This window comes from Microcaecilia unicolor, chromosome 5 (assembly GCF_901765095.1).
Source record: "Microcaecilia unicolor chromosome 5, aMicUni1.1, whole genome shotgun sequence".
Lineage (NCBI taxonomy): Eukaryota > Metazoa > Chordata > Amphibia > Gymnophiona > Siphonopidae > Microcaecilia > Microcaecilia unicolor.
In genome coordinates, this window is record NC_044035.1 from 250,847,139 (window position 1) to 250,870,585 (window position 23,447).

Below are 23,447 nucleotides of genomic sequence, written 5' to 3' on the forward strand. Positions count from 1 at the left end.
AAATCAGCAAGGGATCAAATACTTATTTCCCCCACTGTATGTCCTGCTCCATCTTAACATTATGGGACAGGAATACTACCTATGTGCTGTCTATGGGCCAAATGGTTATGACGCAGATTTTTTCCAGACTCTGATAAATCTAGGTCTTAAATATGATACGGCCCCTTGGATTGTAGCGGGAGATTTTAACCAGGTGCTTGATCCGGACCTTGACCGCTCGACGGTTGGGGCATGGAGTGCACTACCCCGCAGTAAGGGATTGCCTTATCTTTGCAAATTAATGGACCTAGTGGACCCCTGGAGGTTACTATTCCCACAGAGGCGGGATTATACTCACCTGTCGAAGGCCCATAAAACCTGGTCCCGTATAGACTACCTGTTGGTTTCCACATCGCTTTTTTCTCGGGTAATTAATACAGACATGGCACCTATGGCGATCTCAGATCACACTCCAGTTTGGGCCGACATAGCACTGGGACACAATGTGGACAGATTTAAGTCCTGGAGGTTTCCATCCTACTTAGCTGAGGATAGAGACTTTGGCAATTTTCTAGTACAAAAATGGAACTTGTTTGAATCTGATAATGTAGCCCATAAAGATAAACCGACATTGTTCTGGGAAACATCTAAAGCAGTCATGAGAGGGGAAATTATTAGTTACTTAAGTGCAAGACATAAAAAAATCTCCCAAGGTATACTTTTACTAGAGCGAAAATACCAACAAGCCAAACGTGCACACATACGCTGTAGAACCCAGACAAATTATGATAGTGTGATTGCGGCACAAGTGGCCCTAGACTCACTACTCCACGAACGTGCTAAGAAGCAAGCTTTTAGTCGTAAATATCACTATTTCAAATTGGGTAACAGACCTGGTGTGAGAATCAGAGAAGCCACAGAGCCCAGAATGCAGGGGGGAAGAGAGAAAAGCCCGAGTGGAAAAACTACAGATCCCAGAATGCATTGCGGGAGGGGAGGAGGCAGGAGCGTAGAGAACACAGATTGGAGACTGCCTGGAAGAATAGGAGAGAGGAGGACAAACGAGGACCTGAGCCACATGAGAGGAAAGGAGAGGGGGCTGATTGGGAGATGGAATCAGCTGAGGAGAGGGTGGAACACCTGAGGGAGGGGGTGGAGAATGGGGGGATGGAATGGGAGGAGTTGGAGCAGATAGGAGGAGAAGGTGTGGAAGAGGAAATGGAGGTGGGAGAGGAAGTGGCTGGAGAAGAGGAGTGACTTCTAGAGAAGAGCCCAAAGTATCAAGAAAGGAATAATAGTCAGGAGAGATCCAGTGGGTGGTTGTCAAGAGGTAAAGTGTTGACAAGTGAGGGTGGTGGATCTTTAGAAGCCTGGCTAGCAGAACTGTGGTTAAAGCCTGTCTAGCTGAACTTTGTGGGAAGTCTGGCTAGCCGAGCTGGATTTGAAGCCTGGCTAGCAGAACTGTGTTCAAAGCCTGACTAGCTGAACTTTGTGGGAAGTCTGGCTAGCCGAGCGGGGTTGGAAGCCTGGCTAGCAGAACTGTGTTCAAAGCCTGACTAGCTGAACTTTGTGGGAAGTCTGGCTAGCCGAGCTGGGTTTGAAGCCTGGCTAGCAGAACTGAGTTTAAAGTCTAACTAGCTGAACTTTGTTTAAAAGACTGGCAAGTGGTACTGTGTTGCACCGCCTTGCTAGCGGAACTGTCTGGCAGTGAGAGCGAACTGCACGGACGAGTGTGGAATCGGAAGCGGACAGCACGGATAAGTGAGAGAGACAACTACGCGGCTGGGAGGAGCGGCTGACACTGGGAAATTACTAGCTAAAGTCGCAAAGGCTTGGTCAGAGAGGACATTCATCTCTACAGTGTTAGCACCTGACGGCTCTCGTAAATCTTGCCCTAAAGATATATTGACCATATTCCGAGATTATTTTTCCCGAGTGTACCAACCGGAAGCGCAACGGGGGGACCACAATTAGACGATTATTTGAGAGATGCAGGCCTCCCGGTGTTGCCCCCCGCAGTTAGAGATCAATTGAATGCTCCCCTCCAGGCCCGGGAGATTCAAAAAACGATCAAGGGTTTATCTTTGGGAAAATCTCCGGGCCTGGATGGATTCTCTACAGAATATTATAAATTACTGTCGACCCAGCTGAGTGTCCCCCTGACGCTTCACCTTGAGACAGCGGTGGCAGCGGGGAGGCTGCCCAGGGACTCGAATGACGCTTTGATTGTTCTTATCCCGAAACCGGGCAAGCCAACTGACTTGCCAGGGTCTTACCGGCCAATATCCCTTCTCAATGTAGATGTAAAAATTCTAGCTAAAGTCCTTGCTGATAGGCTGGCCATACATCTTCCGGCCTTAGTGGGAGACCACCAGGTAGGGTTTGTGCGAGGGAGGCATCCAGGTCTAAATGTCCGTAGGGCCTTGATGGCGGTGGCGCACGCTGAAGCTACGGGTCACCCATTATTGTTGGCAGGCCTGGACGCCACTAAAGCATTTGACCAAGTAAACTGGGACTATCTCTTCCAGACACTTAAATACATTGGGTTGTCAGGGTGGTATTTACACGCCATAGATACATTATACACTGACCCTGGGGCCAGAGTCCTAGTGAATGGAATGTGTACTCCACGATTTCTGGTAAGACGGGGCACAAGACAGGGTTGTCCCCTATCCCCACTCCTGTTTTTGATTTATTTGGAGCCCCTGTTGCGCAACATCATAAAAGATCCAGAAGTGGGGGGAGTTCAGCTGCCACAACTTCATGTTAAAGTATTGGCTTATGCGGACGATATTCTCCTAGTGTTGACACATCCTCAGACATCGCTGACAATAGCTTTAGACCACATAGCAGAGTTTGGATACTACTCGGGGTTCCAACTCAACTCACAGAAATCTGAGGCGCTGCCGGTACCCCTTTCAGTGCGGGAACGCTGGGAGGGAAGGTTCCCGTTGAAGTGGACTACTGACCACCTGGTTTACTTGGGGATTAAATTGCCAGCATCACTCACACAACTTTACAAAATCAACTTGGCCCCCCTGTGGAAAGAGACACAGCATACCTTAGAAATGTGGCAGCGCCTTCCCCTGTCTTTGTGGGGGCGCGTAGCATTGTACAATATGGTCTTGGTCCCTAAATGGTTATACGTGGTCCAGGTACTGTCTCTCTTCTTCTTACATAAAGATGAGCGGAAACTACATAGGCTATTAGCTAGATATCTATGGTACGGGAAAAGGCCCAGGGCTACATTAAAACAGACGTACCTTCCAATACATAAGGGAGGGTTAGGTGTACACAGTATTCAACGTATGTCAGTGGCGGGCTGCATGAGACACATTACAGATTGGTTTAGGGGCACATCCTATTTTTCTTTTCCTATTCCTGAAACTAAACTGGTGAGCAAGTATCACTTTAGCTATTGGTTGCATGCACCAACGGGCAAAGCACCTACTGCCAAAGGATACGCCCCTCTTTTTGCACCACTGAGACGTACATGGCGATGGCTGGGCAAAACTGGAGGGTTTGAGTGCCACTCTTCCCCCTTTCTACCGATTGGTGGCAATGCGGATTTTTCAGTGGGCACGGATACTGCGACTTTTCAGACATGGAGGGAGGAGGGGACAATATTCCTGTTTCAAGTATTAACAAAAGAAGGCAACTGCAGGTCTTTCACAGACTTGTGTGAGAATGCTGGACTTCCAGCACAGGCTGCCCTTTCCTACTTACAACTGAGTCACTACATTGCCTCCCTCCCCCGAACTTCGTTGACCTCACAGAGACGGAGACAAATCACAGACTTGCTAGATTTGGAGGCGCAGCTTTCGGTTCCTCTTAAATTTTACCATTTCAAACTCAAAGAGCTCTGCCCGGAGATACCATATGACCAGATCGCTGGGGCCTGGACTAGAGAGTTGGGCTGTTCTATTACTGGCGTGATGGTACAGGCTAATTTGGCAATTGGATATAAGACCTTTAAAGATGCGACACTACAGGAATCTCAATATAAATTTAATATGAGAATATATATTTCGCCACACAGAGCGTTCAGAGCTGCCCTGAGACCTTTGGACGACTGTCCTAAGTGTGCGGGAGTTGGGGCGCATTTGGGACACATGTTCTGGTTGTGCCCTCCGGTCCGTGCCTTCTGGACACAGCTTTGTGCATTTGTCTCGACTGTCTGGGGGTTGCAGTGGTGCCCCTTACCTACTCTCTTGTTTGATAAATATAAGGTGAGAGGGAACCGAAGAAAGGGCATGTTACCATTCTTACGCAGGGCGACTGCTATGGGAAAGAAAACGATTCTATTGAATTGGATCTCATCGGAACCACCTTCGGTACCACGATGGCGATCCCTTATGATTTCCCTGGGTGCCTTAGAATGTAGGGAAATAAATGACTTAGCATCCCCAAAGGGAGACCGTCTGTTACAATGTTGGTTACTGTTTTGGGATACCCTGACCCCCACGGCTCGTAGTAGAATCTTGAATGGGTAAGCTCGCGGGGAGGAGGGCGGGTGGGAGGCGGGATGGTGGGAGGTTCGATGGGTATACTATGAAAAGTAAAATTATAGATGGCCAGTTTGACTATGTTGATGTACATCAGTTTATTGGAACACACTTGTATTGCAACGTTTTTTTTCTGCATCTAATGTCACTTGTATGTTTTGGTCGTCAATAAAAATGATATATAAAAAAAAAAAAAACTGGTTGAAAGATAGGAAACAGAGAGTAGGGTTAAAAGGTCAATATTCACAATGGAGAAGGGTAGTTAGTAGGGTCCCTCAGGGATCTGTGCTGGGACCTCTGCTTTTTAACATATTCATAAATGACCTAGAGATGGGGGTAACTAGTGAGGTAATCAAATTTGCTGATGACACAAAGTTATTCAAAGTCGTCAAATTGCGTGAAGATTGTGAAAAATTATAAGAGGACCTTACGAGACTGGGCGTCTAAATGGCAGATGACGTTTAATGTGAACAAGTGCAAAGTGATGCATGTGGGAAAGAGGAACCCAAACTATAACTATGTCATGCAGGATTCAGCGTTAGGAGTCACAGACCAAGAAAGGGATCTAGGTGTCATCGTTGATGATACGTTGAAACCTTCTGCTCAGTGTGCTGCTGCTGCAGCTAAGAAAGCAAATAGAATGTTGCGTATTATTAGGAAAGGGATGAAAAACAAAAATGAGGATATTATTCTGCTGTTGTATCACTCCATGGTGCGACCGCACCTCGAGTAATGTGTTCAATTCTGGTTGCTGCACCTCAAAAAAGATGTACTGGAATTAGAAAAGGTGCAGAGAAGGGCAACAAAGATGATACAGGGGATGGGACGACTTCCCTATGAGGAAAGGCTGAAGAGGCTGGGGCTCTTCAGCTTGGAGAAAAGGCGGCTAAGGGGAGATATGATAGAGGTCTATAAGATAATGAGTGGAATGGAACGGGGCGATGTGGAGCGTCTGTTTACGCTTTCCAAAAATACTAGGACAAGGGGGCATGCGATGAAGCTGCAGTGTAGTAAATTTAAAACGAATCAGAGGAAATGTTTCTTCACTCAACGCATAGTTAGACTCCGGAATTCGTTACTGGAAAAAGTGGTTAAGGCGGTTGACTTAGCGGACTTTAAAAAAGGGTTGGACGGCTTCCTGGAGAAAAAGGCCATAAAATGTTATTGAATGGATGTGGGAATAATCCACTATTTCTGGGATTGGCGGGACAAATTGTTTGTTCTTTTGGCCGCTGTCGGAGGCAGGGTGCAGGGCTCGATGGACCCTTGGTCTGTTCCAGCATGGCAATGCTTATGTACTTATGTACTTATAATTAGTGCCTAAATCTAGGTGCCAATTATAGAATGCACTTAATTGACAATGATTTCAGCGCCAATTTTTTAGGCACCATATATAGAATCTCCTCCTTTAGCCTTTCCTCATAGGAAAATCATCCCATCCCCTTTATCATTTTCGTTGCCCTTCTCTGTACCTTTTCTAATTCCACTATATCTTTTTTGAGATGCGGTGACCAGAATTGCACACGCTATTCGAGGTGCAGTCGCACCACGGAGCAATACTAAGGCACTTTATCATCCTCATTTTTGTTTTCCATTCCTTTCCTATTAATACATACCATTCTGTTTGCTTTCTTAGCCGCCGCTGAGGGTTTCAAGTATCATCAACGATGATACCTAGATCCCTTTCCTGGTCAGTGACTCCTAATGTGGAACCTTGCACATGCATCACTTTGCACTTGCTCACATTAAACGTCATCTGCCATTTGGATGCCCAATCTGCAGTCTCATAAGGTCCTCTTGTAATTTTTCACAATCCTCATATGATTTAACAATTTTAAATAACTGTGTATCATCAGCAAATTTAATTACTTCACTAGTTATTCCCATTTCTAGATCATTTATAAATATGTTAAAAAGCAGAGGTCCCAGCACAGACCTCTGGGGAACCCAACTATATACCCTTCTCCATTGGGAATACTGACCAAGTTTTTACAATAGAACCCTACTTCCTATCCCTTGACTCTCCAATTTCCTCTGGAATCTTTCATAAGGTACTTTGCTTTGTCAAATACCATTTGAAAATCCAGATATACAAAGGCAGACTCTAGAAGGCACAGTAGGGCCTAGTTCAATCTGTTAGTGCTGTGACAGAAAATTTAAAACTATAGGGAGGTGTGGTAGCCGTGTTAGTCCACTCTTAAAGGTTATCAATAGAAATCAAACAAAATAAAACATGGAAAAGAAAATAAGATGATACCTTTTTTATTGGACATAACTTAATACATTTTTTGATTAGCTTTCGAAGGTTGCCCTTCTTCGTCAAGAAATGTATTAAGTTATGTCCAATAAAAAAGGTATAATCTTATTTTATTTTCCATGTTTGATTTCTATTGATAAAACTATAGGGAAAAGGATATGGAGACTAATTAATAAACTTTGCTGACAATAAGGCACACATTTAGAAGCTTAAATTTAGGAGTAGCTCTCTATGTCAAGAACAGCATTAAAGCAGATGAAATGCAGAGGAAGCCCTGTGTCTTGTGTTGGAAAGAGATGGCATGCTCATCTACACCAGTGTAGTCTACAGACTTCTGACTCAGTTGGAAGAACTGGACAGAGATCTGGTCAGTGATATTGCAGAGGAAAAGTGATGATGCCAGGTAACTTTACTAGGTGTGGATTGGAGTATCCCATCTGCAAATCTGGAAAGATAGTGGATGCCTTAGAAGGGGCTTTGGTCAGATAAATGGTGATGTAACCCATCTGGGGTGGATGGAAGCTGCATGCACCATTTTTTTACTAAGCTATGTGGCAACATTTTTCTTCATTATTTGCACTGTTCAGCATTAGGTCTTTTGGGCATGTTTGAATATTGGTTTTGAACACTTACTTTTGAGTTGCTTTGTGTCAAGTCACACTTGAATCAGTAGGAAGACTTTGATGTTCTGCCAGCATTTATGGCACTGATAGTGACGTTATCTGTCAGTCATCTCATGGTTTAATGCTTGTGCTAACAATCCCCCTGAGAGTGAGTATGCCAGTGTTATCAAACTGATGGTCTCCCACGGTATTTTATTGTATGTACTTGAACAACCAACTTACAAAAGTTGTTTGGTTGTACATGAGGAATTCTTGATTTTTTAAAAATGATATTCTTCTCCATTAAGCCAGTCTATGTAAGATAAGGAGGCAACAATGTTCCCATAAGAGTAGCCATACTGGGTCAGACCAGTGGTCCATCTAGCCCAGTATCCTGTTTACAACAGTGGCCAATCCAGGTCACAAATACCTGGCAGAAACCCAAATAGTACCATCATTCCATGCTTCCCCATGTCTGTCTCAATAGCAGACTATGGACTTTTCCTCCAGGAACTTACCCAAACCTTTTTTAAACCCAGATACACTAACTACTGTTACCACATCCTCTGTCAATGAGTTCTAGAGCTGAACTATTCGTTGAGCGATAAAGATACACACCACCTACAACTTGTACAGAACACTAATATTATATTAATCCACAAAGCCAAGAAATTTGATCACATCACATTACATCTCTTTATCCCATTAGCTCCCCATCATCCATTGCATTACATATAAACTATTCTTATTGGTCTTTAAAACCTTAGTGTAAAAGGATCCTCTTTATCTCTATTGCCTCCTATTACAATATATTCCCTACGTGCTGTGCTCACAAAATCAACATTTACTGGTAGTCCCCTCATATAAAAAAAGTTCTCCATTAACATACTCGTTCCTCAGTCTTCTCCATTCAAGGACCACATCTCTGGAACCTTCTACCCTCCTCCCTATGACTACAGGCCTCTTTTACCAACTTTTAAGATTGAACTTAAAACATTTTTATTCCAAGATGCATTTAGTTAAATCCTGTCCCCTTACGTGGTGCCCTGGCAGACTTCCCTGAATTGTTTAAGAGCATCCCTCCTGTTTGTCTTTTCTATTTTCTTTTTCTTGAAAATATGGAGTTCTCCCCCCTTCCCTCACTTTCAGTCAACTGTCTATATGCACGTACTATTGTTTCTTTCTCTTCTACATATTTTTTATGCATTGTGAGCCACCTAGATGGCACTGCCGATTGGCAGATTAATAAATAATAATAAACTTGAAAAAATATTTCCTCCTATTTGTTTTAAAAGTATTTCCTTGTCACTTCTTTGAGTGTCCCCTAGTCTTTGTACTTTTTGAAAGAGTAAAAAATCAATTCACTTCTACACATCATAGCTCCTCTCAGTTGTCTCTTTTCCAAGCTGAAGAAGCCTAACCTCTTTAGCCTTTCCTCACATGAGAGAAGTTCCATTGATTGCTCTTCTTTGAATCTTTTTTAATTCCGCTATATCTTTTTTGAGATACAGCAACCAGAATTGAACTGAATACTCAAGGTGAGGTCACCCATGGAGTGATACTTAGGCATTATAGTATTCTTGGTCTTATTTACCATCCCTTTCCTAACAATTCCTAGCATCCTGTTTGCTTTTTTGGCTGCTGCCACATACTGGGCAGAAGATTTCAGCATATTCAGCAGATTCAGCATATGCTGAAGATTTTCAGCATAATACCTAGATATTTTTTCTTGGGTGCTGACCCCTAAGGTGGACCCTAGCATCGGGTAATTATTCTACACGCATATCAAAGAATGAATAACCCAAATGATAGTTACCTGATGCTAGGGTTTGCATTTGTCCACTTTGGCTTCTGCTCACTTAAATCACTCTAAATGGGCTGTCTACAGTATTCCGCGGTACTTAGCTAGGTAGTGCTACTGAATATTGTCTCTGACTATCCCAGGACAATTCAGGCAGTGTCAGAGCAATTTGGGGATGGAGCCAGAATAAATATAGGCAGTGGCAGCCCTACCATTAGGCCAACTGAGGTGGGGGCCTCAGGCAGCAGCATCTTCCCCCCCATGCTGGCTGCACTCTGGCATCCCCCCTACCCTTCCTTCCCCAACCCCCTTTGCCGAATTTACAATATTTTATTGCTTTCCAAAAGTCGGGGTGGCAGCAGTCCCCATAGGCTGCCCCAGCCCCTTCTTTCTTAAGGCCCACCTCCCTTACATATCTTCCTGTTTCCTCAGAGGTGGGCTGCAGTAGAGAGAAGGGACCGGGGCCGGCGGCAGGGCAGTGTGTGGGAACCTCTGCTGCCCCGACTTTTGGAAAGCATGAAAAGAAGGTAAATTCAGGGAAGGAGGCTGGGAAGGAAGGGAGACATATGGCAGTAGAGAGCTGCAAATAGACAATTGCTATTCCTGTTGCTTCCATTTTCATGTCTTTACTGCTATACCGGGCTTGTACATATTTCTTGTTGGTTTTCAGAATCTCACTGTACCATTTCTCTAAGATCTTTTGAGCTATGAAATCTCCTGCTGCCATTCAGAGCCAAGATCTAATGATAACATGATAATCACAGCTTGTTATATGCAGCTATGGATGTTTTGAAAATAAATAATGCTTTCCAAACTCTAACTATGTACTGTTAGGCTACATTTCAGTAGTCTCCAACAGGCATAAGCAGTGGAATGTGATAGGTCACTGGGGCCATGACCCTACCAATATTTTACCTAATACAGCATCAGTAATTAGAGAGCTTGGGGGTGGGGGCAAGAGATAAGTTTATTTGGCCCTTCCATGTAAAAAAAATGTGTTCTGCTGCTCCTGCCGACAGGTCTGTTTTTTTATGATATCCATAATTAATATTTATGATCTTTGTTCTCATAAATCTAAGGGGTAATCTTATATAGTTACTAGTAAAAAAAGGCCCGTTTCGGTGAGAAATGAAATGGGCGCTAGCAAGGTTTTCCTTTGAGTGTGTATGGTTGACAGAGTGTGTTTGACAGTGACTGTGTGTGAGAGAGAGAGTGAATGTGAGAGTGTATGTGTATGTGAGACTGTGTGTGTGTGTGTGTGTGTATGTGTGAGTGAGAGAGAGATAGACTGTGACAGTGTGTGTGTGTGTGGGAGAGAGAAAGACAGAATGTCGATTGATTGTGTGTGTGTGTCACAGAGAGACACAGCGTGGCTGTGTGAGAGAGAGTTTTGCTGTGTGTGTGAGATATCGACAGAGTGTGTGTGTCAGAGAATGTGTCTGTGAGACAGAGAGAGGTAGGGTTGCGGGGTAGGCAGTTTTTGAGGAGGGGGGGGCGACGTGCACAGAGGGGGATCAGCGGGGCCAGTCGGGTGGGGAGGGTAGCAGCATGGGTGTAGGCATTTCAAGGAAGTTTGTGTGCGTATGTGACAGACATTGTGTGTGTGTGCAACAGAGGGGTAGGCGCGGGCTTGGCAATTTGGGAGGGGGGTGGGTCAACATGCACAGAGGGGGATCTGCGGGGCCAGACTTGGAGGGGGAGTGTGAGAGATAGAGTGTTTGTGTTTAACACCGTAGCAATGTGTGTGTGTGTGTGAGAGAGAGAGAGAGTGTGTTTGTGATATAGAGAGAGAGAGAGAGAGAGTGTGTGTGTGTGTGTGTTCTGAATTCTTTACCTTCATATGGAAATATTAAACATTTCATGTCCTATTCTTTTTCTGCCTCCCTGTTGAGTGTATTTGTTTGATTAAAAATATGCCTTAGTTTGCAAATAAAAACTATCCACAATGTTCAGCCAAATACATTTCCAAGCATACTATATCTGGTCTGCAGCAGTTTAAAAACAATTATTATTATTATTATTTGTTTTTCTGGAGGTGAAAGTGCTCTTTAATTCTAAGCATTCATAGTACTGTTACTGGTACCATATCATTCCATAATAATTAGATACAACAGATGTTTTGACCTTCTTTGGGCTGTAATCTCATACCACAACAGAATTAAATTACACTGATCAGGGCTCAAAATGCCAAACTTTCTCCCCATACCCCATCCTGCAGATATTTTGTTAAATGAAATCATAGAAGACAAAAAGTTATTGCACATCCATTACTTTGAAGAAACTACATTTGCTGAGTAGAGTTTCCGTTGCAAGTGTTGTTTTCTTCGTCACCATCCTGAGTCCTCAATGTATAAATTGTGCCTTTTTGTTTTGAACTCATCTCCACGTTTCTGACTGACACTCGAAACTGGTTAGTAAAAGATTAGCCGTCTGAAAGGCGGCATTGAATTCTGGCTATTGCACTTCTTTCCTTCAGAGCAGCTTCTTTCCTAGCTTCTATTTTAATCTGTTGCTCACAGAGGGGGAGGGGGGGCAGTCAGGGGTGGGGAGGGGCACGCGACATATCGGGCCAAAGCAAAGATTAAGGCAGCCTGAAGCTGTGTCGTCCGTCCCTGCTCCCCTTCACTCTTTTTAACAGCCAGCACTAATGAAGGAGAGGGGCTGCAGCACATGTCCCCCTTCAGATAGGAGCAGGAAAGAGTGAATCTTCCGTTTCTCCCAGTCTTTGCAGTCCAGAGCAGTGCCTTAAGAGGTGGAGCCTGTCGATGGATTTTCTTTCCTGGTTGCGGGGAAGTGGTGGTGGTGGGGATTAACCTGTTGTCTCAGAGAAAGTGCTGATACTTTATTACCGGCACTGCTCTTCTCCTTTGGCGCCCTTGGCAGTTTCTTTTTTTTTTAATACTTTTTTGGTGACGTTGACTCGCGCTGCTGTGCTGTGATTGGGCACAGTCGTTTGAGACGTCATCATGTCAGCAGATGGATACATGGAGCACGAATGCTTCAAGGTTTTTGTCCACGCTGCCAGCTTCAGAACGTTGAGGTGGGTTTTATTATATAGGATTCCTGCACATATAGGGCCATGTATATGTGTAAATAGCCTCTTATAAAATACCAAATGGCGTAAAGGTTTGTATTTTGACGTAGCAGCGTGGTTCGCAGCTGGCTGCAGGATCTCTTAGAAATGTGACATGCACACGGACGTCAAAATCATCCTTAGTGGGAGTTGATCCAAGATGGCGATTAGCATGGACGTGTGGTAGCAGCTCCAACCCTGTCATAGTCAACTGTTACGCGGAAGTTTTCTCTAACCCGAAATGGTGAAGAGAAAAGGGAAACCCAACGTGCCTACCTCCACAGGCTGGGTTAATCCCCCTTCTATGCGGCAAAAGACTTTAGAAGAGTCGGGTCTGCGACCTCCGGGACTGCAAGCTGGCACTTTGAGCGATCCACCGGTGTCATCGGATCTAAGCGCAGAGGGAGTAATGCTGAGTTCCCCCTCGTTGACAACGCCTCCGAGGCCCAGGGGAGAGTTGATGGCTACGCTGGAGCAACAAGCTGTGAAACCCAGAAGAGGTGCCCCAGCGGTTGTGTGTGGAGACCCCGTGGTCACATCCTCGCCAGTGGGAACAACGAACCAGGCAGGATTGGCAGTACAAACTCCCCTGCCTGAGGTAAAGCTAAGCGAGCCCTCCGTGAAGCTAGGAGTAATAGTAAAACCTCAAGTTGTCACAATGGACCTGTTATGGGAAGCTATTCAAGGATGAAACACCACTCTACAACAGATTGCCGTTTCGATATGTGGAGAAGTGGCAGAATTATCTCAAGTTCAAAATTCGCTGACTGGTAAGGTGGAGGAGCAGAAAACTAAAGTGGAAACTCTTGAAGATGAGGTAAAATCTGTTAAATCATCTGTAGTGGTAATTATAAAAGATAAAGAGTTCCAGAGACGAAAAATTGATTCTTTGTAGAATCAGATAAGAAGAAATAATTTATGTTTTTTTAAATTATCCTAAATCTCCTCTTATCCCAGCTAAAGATATGTTAAAAAAATATTTTGTGGAAGTGTTGGCTCTTCCTCCTGAAAATGTTTCTCCAATAACAAGATTGCAATACATCTCTGGAGCTGGAATACGAAGACTACCTCAAACTATTCAATCTGATTTAAACTTAACACAATTTCTTGAAAGCTCTCTAGAAGTCATCTGAGAAAGGACAACACTATTGGTTACTTTTGCTGTGGAACCGGACCGCAATAATATATTTAGATGCTACTTTCGCCACATTCAAACTCCGTTCCTGGGATCAAAAATACAAATCTCTCTCAATCTCTCAATCTCTCTCTCTCTCTCTCTCTCACACCAGCCCCAAACTAGCCCAAAATAAATATTAATGTCAATATGAATATTATATTAACTATATTATAAATAAATCATATTATATTATAAATAAATCATATTATATTATAAATAAATATGAATAAAGTAACCACAATCGTAAACGGACCCCCCCCCCCCCTACAAAGAAAAGAACTTACTGAACTCATGGCACATGACAGACTGAAGAGGTAGAGAGAGACTCTGAAAGGACTCCCGCCACCACGCAGGCATGCTCAGGCATTTAAAAGAAGCCTGCCTCCACGGGACTTCTATTGGTCCATGGGAAAAAACAGCCAACCTGTTGGCAAAAAGCCACCCAATATCCCGCAACCCGCAACTTTCAAAGAAAACTGCGGCAGTCGGGTGAAACCCGCCCAATTGTGTGGCTGAACTGCGGAATTGGCAGCTTTGAGGCTACTCCTCTTCCCTCAGGACTATAGCCTTCTCTCTCTCTGTATCATTTGCTTGGAGATCCTGTCTCAGGCACTGGCGTACCTAGGGTATTTGAACACAGAGCAGATAATATTTTAACAAACCCCTCCAAAATCCAGTACTAGGCATTTTGAGAATACAAAACAAATGTCACTCAGGACCTATGGAGCGATTCTATCATGCCATAAGCAGTAACTTCTTCAAGTCATACAAGGGTATACCTGGGAAAAGGAAGCATCTTAAACGTGGGACTCGGGCATGTTTATCAGCCGAGGAGAGATGGGCGTCCTCGGCCGATAATCGAAAAAAGGAAGGCGCAAATGTGGGTCACTTTTTTTGGACCCTTTTTTTTTCACGAACAAGTCCCAAAAAAGTGCCCTAAATGACTAGATGACCACTGGAGGGAATCGGGGATGACCACCTCTGACTCCCCCAGTGGTCACTAACCCCCTCCCACCCAAAAAAAACAACTTTAAAAAACTTTTTTTTGTCCAGCCTGTATGCCAGCCTCAAATGTCATACCCAGCTCCATCACAGCAGTATGCAGGTCCCTGGAGCAGTTTTAGTGGGTGCATGTACTTCAGGCATGCAGACCCAGGCCCATCCCCCCCCACCTGTTACACTTGTGGTGGTAAATGGGAGCCTTCCAAACCACCCCCAAAACCCACTGTACCCACATCTAGGTGCACCCCTTCAGCCATAAGTGCTATGGTATTGATGTAGAGTTGTGGGCAGTGGGTGTTGGGGGGATTTGGGGGGCTCAGCACCCAAGGGAAGGTAGCTATGGACTTCAGAGGTAGTTAACTTTTTTTTTGTTACAAGTGCCCCCTAGGGTGCCCGGTTGGTGTCCTGGCATGTGAGGGGGACCAGTGCACTACGAATCCTGGCCCCTCTCACAACCCAACGCCTTGGATTTGTTCGTTTTTGAGCTGGACGCCACCAGTTTCCATTATCGCTGAAAAACAAAACCACCCAGCTCAAATCCGCACAAATCCGATGCATTTGGCTGGCACAAACCGTATTATCGGAAAAAAAGATGGACGCCCATTTTTTCTGAAAATATGGTTTGTCCCGCCCTTCACGTACCCGTTCTCGGAGATAGACACCCATGGAGATGGGCGTTCGCGTTCGATTATGCCCCTCCACATCAGCCAGAATAGTACAGATTGTCAATCCTGCACAGTTAATGCCAACGGAAAACCATATCTTTTTCACAGACATAGATACACCCTAATCCACTATAGAATATTTAAACAAAAATTAAACTGAACCCCCAAGAAGCCAGACTCTGCATACAATGCAACACAACAGAAACAGTAATAGTGATGTATGTCCCTTAGTACTGTGAAAAATATAAATCCCCCTTTTTACTAAGCCACGCTAATGCAGCTTAGTAAACAGGGGAGAAAGATATCAGATGCAAATTTGAAAAAACTAACAAATACCAATCACCACTTTACAAATTAACAAATAGAAATAAAACAAATATGGAAAATAAGATACCATTTGACTGGATTAATACATTTAACTTTCAGAGGCCAAAACCTCCTTCCTTAGGTCAATGCAGTATACTGCTGTTACCCTGTCCTGACCTGAGGAAGGGGGTTTTTGTCTCTAAGCATTAGTCAAAATGTATTAAAATTAGTCCAATAAAAAGATTCTTATTTTCATTTTCTGTTTATAAACATTTATTAACACAGTTACAATACACTTATCCTAAAGCAAAAAAAAAAATTATATATATATATATATATATATATATATATATATATATATATATATATATATATTTATTTATCTACCTTTGTTGTCTCTGGTTTCTGCTTGCCTCATCTTCTCTTCACTCTCTCCCTTCCATCCAGCATCTGTCCTCTCTTTGCCCCTTCCATCCAGCATTTGCCTTCTCTCTTTCCCTGCCATTCAGCATCTGCCTTCTCTCTCTCTCTCCCTGCCCCTGCCATGCATTGTCTGCCCTCTCTCTCTCTTTGCCCCCTCCATCCAGCATCTGCCCTCTCTGTCTCTGCCCCTTCTATCCACCGTCTGCCCTTTCTCCCCTTTCTATCCAGGATCTGCCCTCTCTCCCTTTCTCTTCTGCTTCCATCCACCATCTGCCCTTTCTCGCTCTTCCATCCAGGGTCTTTCTCTCTCTCTCTCTGCTCCTTATTCCATCCACCGCCTTTCCTATCTGCCCCTTCCAGTGTCCCCTCCCTCTCCTTTTTTACCCACTCCCATACTGCTGCTCCTGCTCCCACTCCAAAATAGCAGCAACCCCCCCCCCCCAAAAAAAAAAAAAAGCTAAAAAAATATGTCAAAAAGATTGTGGGGCCTTACCCACCGGTGGCTGCTAGCTCTGCTCCGTAACGGAACTGGAAGTGACATCAAAGGGGAGGAATTGCCAGCCACGGGTAGTGCAAACCCTGTGATCTTCCTGATTTTATTTGTTTGCCACCACCACTGCTACTCTGCGGGAGGAAAAGTTGCAGCAGAGGCTGGAAGAAGGTGCGGGACCGGCCAGAGGAGAGGCAGTAGGGGTGGAGGCTTGAGAAAGGCACGGGACTGGCCAGAGGAGAGGAGAGGCAGCCACAACAGGCCGAATAGAGGGACTGGAGGAGCGGGATCAGAGCACCCCCTTTTGATTTACACCCAGGGCAGACCACCCCCACCGCCCCGCCCTAGGAATGCCACTGCTCTCAGGGCTGCTCCCTTGAGGTTTCTTGAATTGGGCCCCTCTTACTACTCCATAAGTACATAAGTAATGCCACACTGGGAAAAGACCAAGGGTCCATCGAGCCCAGCATCCTGTCCACGACAGCAGCCAATCCAGGCCAAGGGCACCTGGCGAGCTTCCCAAACGTACAAACATTCTATACATGTTATTCCTGGAATTGTGGATTTTTCCCAAGTCCATTTAGTAGTGGTTTATGGACTTGTTCTTTAGGAAACCGTCTAACCCCTTTTTAAACTCTGCTAAGCTAACCGCCTTCATCACGTTCTCCGGCAACGAATTCCAGAGTTTAATTATGCGTTGGGTGAAGAAACATTTTCTCCGATTTGTTTTCAATTTACTACACCGTAGTTTCATCACATGCCCCCTAGTTCTAGTATTTTTGGAAAGCGTGAACAGACGCTTCACATCCATCTGTTCCACTCCACTCATTATTTTATATACCTCTATCATGTCTCCCCTCAGCCGTCTCTTCTCCAAGCTGAAAAGCCCTAGCCTCCTTAGTCTTTCTTCATAGGGAAATCATCCCATCCCCGCTATCATTTTAGTCGCCCTTCGCTGCACCTTTTCCAATTCTACTATGAGGCATATTTTCAAAGCACTTTGGGAGGCTAAGTTCCATAGGTTTCTAAGGAACTTTGGGAGGCTAAGTGCTTTGAAAATGAGCATAGTGATCTTTCTTGAGATGCGGCGACCAGAATTGAACACAATACTCAAGGTGTGGTCGCACCATGGAGCGATACAACGGCATTATAACATCCTCACACCTGTTTTCCATACTTTTCCTAATAATACCCAACATTCTATTCGCTTTCCTAGCCACAGCAGCACACTGAGCAGAAGGTTTCAGTGTATTATGGACGACGACACCCAGATCCCTTTCTTGGTCCGTAACTCCTAACGTGGAACCTTGCATGACGTAGCTATAATTGGGGTTCTTTTTTTCCACATGCATCACCTTGCACTTGCTCACATTAAACATCATCTGCCATTTAGCCGCCCAGTCTCCCAGTCTCGTAAGGTCCTTCTGTAATTTTTCACAATCCTCTCGTGAGTTAACGACTTTGAATAACTTTGTGTCATCAGCAAATTTAATTACCTCGCTAGTTACTCCCATCTCTAAATCATTTATAAATATATTAAAAAGCAGCGGTCCTAGCACAGACCCCTGAGGAACCCCACTAACTACCCTTCTCCATTGTGAATACTGCCCATTTAACCCCACTCTCTGTTTCCTATCCTTCAACCAGTTTTTAATCCACAATAGGACATTTCCTCCTATCCCATGACCCTCCAATTTCCTCTGTAGCCTTTCATGAAGTACCTTGTCAAATGCCTTTTGAAAATCCAGATACACGATATCAACCGGCTCCCCTTTGTCCACATGTTTGTTTACTCCTTCAAAGAATTGAAGTAAATTGGTCAGGCAAGATTTCCCCACACAAAAGCCGTGCTGACTTGGTCTCAGTAATCCATGTCCTTGGATGTGCTCTGTAATTTTGTTTTTGATAATAGCCTCTACCATTTTCCCTGGCACCGACGTCAGACTCACCGGTCTATAATTTCCCGGATCTCCCCTGGAGCCTTTTTTAAAAAATCGGCGTTACATTGGCCACCCTCTAATCTTCCGGTACCATGCTCGAGTGTAAGGATAAATTGCATATCACTAACAGTAGCTCCGCAAGCTCATTTTTCAGTTCTATCAGTACTCTAGGATGAATACCATCCGGTCCCATGGAGACCTCTTGCCTCGGAGCCTCTCTGATCTGTTCTATCTCGGGGCATTTAACCACCTCTGTGCCTGAGCCCTACCCCTCTGACTCAGCAAGTGTAACTTTACCCATAGGAGCCAACTTTTCATAATTATTGGGGGGGGGGGGGGGGGTCTAAGCCCAGTGAAAATAACCCTTCTTTGGACACATACAAGGAATTTTCTCAATATTGTGGGTGCTGAAGCACCCACAGGATCCACAGAGTCAGCTCCTAGTATTTACCAATGCTAAAGTGGCTCACTCTTGGTCTCAGTGAGGGAGTGATCCTATGGGAACGTGCCCATGTACCACCCACTCCCTCACAGTCGTGTAATGGTATGTACTTTGTTGGTAGGTGTGTAGAGAGGCGGAGATTGGGTAGAGCATGGGAGGAGCACACATGCACATGTAGAGATTGTAAAATACACTATTCTATACACATGCTTAAAAATTATAGGTGCAGACCTTTACATCTGCTCCAGGATAGGTGTAAATGTCCTTGACTGCAAATAGGCACAATTTCTGCAATTATTTTATAAAGATAATAAGTGCTTACTTGTCTTTATAAAATTAACCTAAGCTAGGTGGCTGAAAATACGCTTACAACTATGAATCCCTTTAATAAATTACCCAATCCAAGTTCAAATGTGCATGTTTTAATTATCTCCTAAATCAGATATATTACTGTGCACACTGACCATAGTTGTAGTGCTGGCAGATAATATCTGAAGAAGGGAGCCATGCAATTTTGATATTTATTCTCATGATCTTTGGATAATTCTTGAAAACTGTTTTGTAAAGATTCTTTTTTTTTTCCCAGGACCAACCTGCATTATAGAACAAGCTGGAGATCTTAGAACAGATGACTATAGGTGCTTACTGAGTAATGGACTAGCCTACAAAACTCATAGTTTGATTTTAAAAATGAAGATGAACATAATTTAGGTGACAGAACCAGTTAGATGCCCTGCAGCAAAATGCAAAGAACTTCAGGAAAACACAAGGTATGTGAAACAGAGAATAAAATCTTTTGAACATTGTCTATGGAAGTAACAAGTGTTAATTTCTGTTTTCTTTTTCTTTTTTTGTGTTTCTTTTCTTGAACATTTATGAATTTTTTCATAAATCATATAATGCAAAGATTAAAGCATCCTTTGCATAGAACATAAGAATAGCCGTGGTCAGACTCATGGTCCATCTAGCCCAGTATCCTGCTTCCAACAGTGGCCAATCCATGTCACACGTACCTGGCAGAAACCCAAATAGTAGCAACATTCCATGATACCTACCCCAGGGCAAGCAGTGGCTCCCCCCATGTCTGTCATCCCAGAGTACTGATAGAATTGAAAAATTAGCTTGCAGAACTATTGTTAGTAATATGTAATTTATCTTTAAAATTGAGCGTGGTACCAGAAGATTGGAGGGTGGCCAATGTAACGCCGATTTTTTAAATAGGTTCCAGAGGAGATCCGGGAAATTATAGACCGGTGAGCCTGATGTCGGTGCCGGGCAAAATGGTAGAGACTATTATAAAGAACAAAATTACAGAACATATTCAAAAGCATGGATTAATGAGACAAAGCCAACATGGATTTAGTGAAGGGAAATCTTGCCTCACCAATCTATTACATTTCTTTGAAGGGGCGAGCAAACATGGATAAAGGTGAGCCGGTCAATATTGTGTATCTGGATTTTCAAAAGGCATTTGACAAAATACCTCATGAAATACTCCAGAGGAAATTAGAAAGTCATGGGATAGGAGGCAGTGTTCTATTGTGGATTAAAAACTGGTTAAACGATAGAAAACAGAGAGTAGGGTTAAATGGTCAGTATTCTGAATGGAAAAGGGTAGATAGTGGGGTTCTCCAGGGGTCTGTGCTGAGACTGCTGCGTTTTATTATATTTATAAATGATCTAGAGATGGGAGTAATTAGGTAATTAAATTTGCTGACAATACAAAGTTATTCAAAGTTGTTAAATCGCAAGAGGATTGTGAAAAATTACAAGAGGACCTTTCGAGACTGGGAGGTTGGGCGTCTAAATGGCAGATGACGTTTAATGTGAGCGAGTGCAAAGTGATGCATGTGGGAAAGAGGAACCCGAATTATAGCTACATAATGCAAGGTTCCACGTTAGGAGTCACTGACTGGGAAATGGATCTATGTGTCGTTGATGATACGTTGAAACCCTTTGCTCATTGTGCGGCAGCGGCTAAGAAAGCAAATAGAATGTTAGGTATTATTAGAAAAGGAATGGAAAACAAAAATTAGGACATTATAATGCCTTTGTATTGCTCCATGGTGCAATTGCACCTTGAATATTGTGTTCAATTCTGGTCACCGCATCCCAAAAAAGATATAGTGGAATTAGAAAAGTTACAGAGAAGGGCGATGAAAATGATAAAGGGGATGGGAAGATTTCCCTATGAGGAAAGGCTGAAGCGGCTAGGGCCACTCCCTAATTTTCAGGTACTACTGATGATTTTAACGACAGGTTACAGATCACTAACAGCAGATCAGCAATTTAATGTTTGAGTTCTTTCAGTACTCTGGGGTGTATACCATCTGCTCCAGGTGATTTATCACTCTTTAAGTTGTTGATTTGACTCAGTATGTCTTTGAGGTTCACCGAGATTTCTTTCAGTTCCTCCGCATTGTCACCCTTGAAAATCATTCCTGGTACAGGTAAATCTCTTACATCTTCTTCCATAAAGGCTGAAACAAATAATTCATTCAGTCTCTTCTATGGCCTTGTCCTCCCTGAGTGCCCCTTTTGCTCCTTCTTGATCTAACAGTCCCATGGATTTCCTCACAGGATTTCTGCTTCTGATGTACCTGAAACTGTTGTTACTACGAATTTTTGCCACTGTGGCATTGATAACGAAGACTAAAAGAGAATATGAATTCTCTTTTAGCCTTATTTATCAGTGTTTTCCATCCAACTTGCCAGTGCTTATGTTGCTTCTTATTTTCTTAATTCGGGTCCTTTTTCCATTAATTGAAGGATGTTCTTTTGGCTCTAATAGCCTCTTTCACTTAATCTTTTAACCATGCTGCCTGTTGTTTGCTCTTCTTTCCACATTTGTTAATGTGTGGAATACATCTGGTCTGGGCTTCCACAATGGTATTTTTAAACAATGTCCACGGCTGATTTAAAGTCCTAATCTTTGCAGCTTATCCTTTTAGCTTCTTTTTAACCATTTTCCTCATATAATCGTAGTCACCCTTTTGAAAATTAAATGCTGCTACAGTAGATTTCCTTAGTGACTTCACTCCAGATATCAGCTCAAATTTGATCATGTTATGATCACTGTTTCCCAGCGGACCTAACACCATTACCTCTTGTACTATGCCCTGCATTCCACTAAGGACTATTTCAAAAACAGTTCCCCCTCTTGTCAGTTCTTGGACCAGTTGCTCCAAGAAGCAGTAATTTATTACATTTAGGAATTTTACCTCCCTAGTGCTCCCTGATGTAACATTTATCCAATCAATACTGGGGTAATTGAAATCACCCATTATTATACTGTTGCCCAATTTTCCAGCTTTCCTATTTTCTGTAAACAATTTTCATCTATCTGTTCATTGTGTCCTGGTGGATGGTAGTACAACCCTACCAGTATACTCCTTCCCTTCACACATGGACATAAGGATTTCACGCTGCTACCTGTTACTTGTAGAATGTTAATTTTGTATGACTTAATTCCCTCTTTATTCAAAATTATAATCGGGGTTCAACCACTGTACAAATTCAAATGATTCAAAAATAATAACAGGGTTATCAATTAATGTGGCATTAGTTTGCATATAAGAGGAGTTTTCTCAAGGCTTTTTCCTCCATACACACGCGGGCCACATTAATTGCTAACCCTGTTATTATTTTTTAATCATTTTAATTCCCTCTTTAACATATAGTACAACCCACAACCCCCCCCCCCCCCCCATTTGATTCACTCTATCACTGCAATATAATTTGTACCCTGATAACACAGTGTCCCATTGATTGTCCTCCTTCTATCAGGCCTCTGAGAAGCCTTTTATATCTACCTCTTCATTTACTGCTATATAATTTAACTCTCCCATTATATTTTTTCGGCTTCTAGCATTTCTATACAGACACTTCAAATTGTGTTTTTTCCTTGCATCTACAAGCTGCTTAGGAGTTGACAGGGATAATTTGCATCCTTTAATTTGTTCTCCCCTTAAACATTCCTAGCTTTCTTTCACCATTATTGAAACCTCTCTATTTGGGATTCCCTGAATGTTGTGTTCAGTGGTATCGTTAAAGGATACTCTACTTCAAACCATGCGCTCCTGAAAGACTGTCGGCTCCTCCCCCCCACATTTTAGTTTAAAATCTGCTCTATCTCCTTTTTATGTGTTAGCACCAGCAGTCTGGTTCCATCCCGGTTAAGCTGGACTCCATCTTTTTTTTGGAATAAGCTCTCCAGGAACAGGAAGTGGCCTTGTGTTTATTGCATGTATAAATTTATAGAATATTAGGACTTACATGTGTAATTGCTAGTTGAGCACTATTGACAAACACAGAAGAACAAAAGTCCTCCGTGCAGGAAATCCAAGGCAAACAAACACAGTAGAGGTGACACGAAAGATGATGCAAAAACAAAATGTCCAGTGGACTCAATGAGTTCACATCAGAAGCTTTATTTTTGTTGTTGTTACATTTGTACCCTGCGCTTTCCCACTCATGGCAGGCTCAATGCGGCTTACATGGGGCAATGGAGGGTTAAGTGACTTGCCCAGAGTCACAAGGAGCTGCCTGTGCCTGAAGTGGGAATCAAACTCAGTTCCCCAGGACCAAAGTCCACCACCCTAACCACTAGACCACTCCTCCACTCCTATAATGGACATGAATCGTGTTTTGGCCACAGAGGCCTGCTTCAGGAGTCCCTAAACAATACAGAACATGTATACATATACTTTTGGCTTTTATCTATATTTTAGTTTTATATTTATATTTATGTCTTATGTGGTTAGCTTTTTGTAGATATAGATTTGT

The 23,447-nt window shown here is 43.3% G+C and overlaps 1 protein-coding gene across 2 annotated transcripts in view; it reads left to right on the plus strand.

Moving 5' to 3' along the window:
- The window catches only part of FBXO40 (F-box protein 40), an 83,854-nt gene that overhangs the window by 22,167 nt on the left and 38,240 nt on the right, over nt 1-23,447 (plus strand). Inside the window, exons 1-2 of one of the 2 annotated variants that reach the window (XM_030203983.1) lie at nt 12,152-13,034; nt 19,249-19,432. In XM_030203983.1, the coding sequence (XP_030059843.1) occupies nt 19,391-19,432 (42 nt within the window). In that variant the 5' untranslated portion in view covers nt 12,152-13,034; nt 19,249-19,390. Of the gene's footprint in view, nt 1-12,151; nt 13,035-19,248; nt 19,433-23,447 lie in introns of those variants that run through there. The other variant, XM_030203982.1, reaches the window with a different exon arrangement.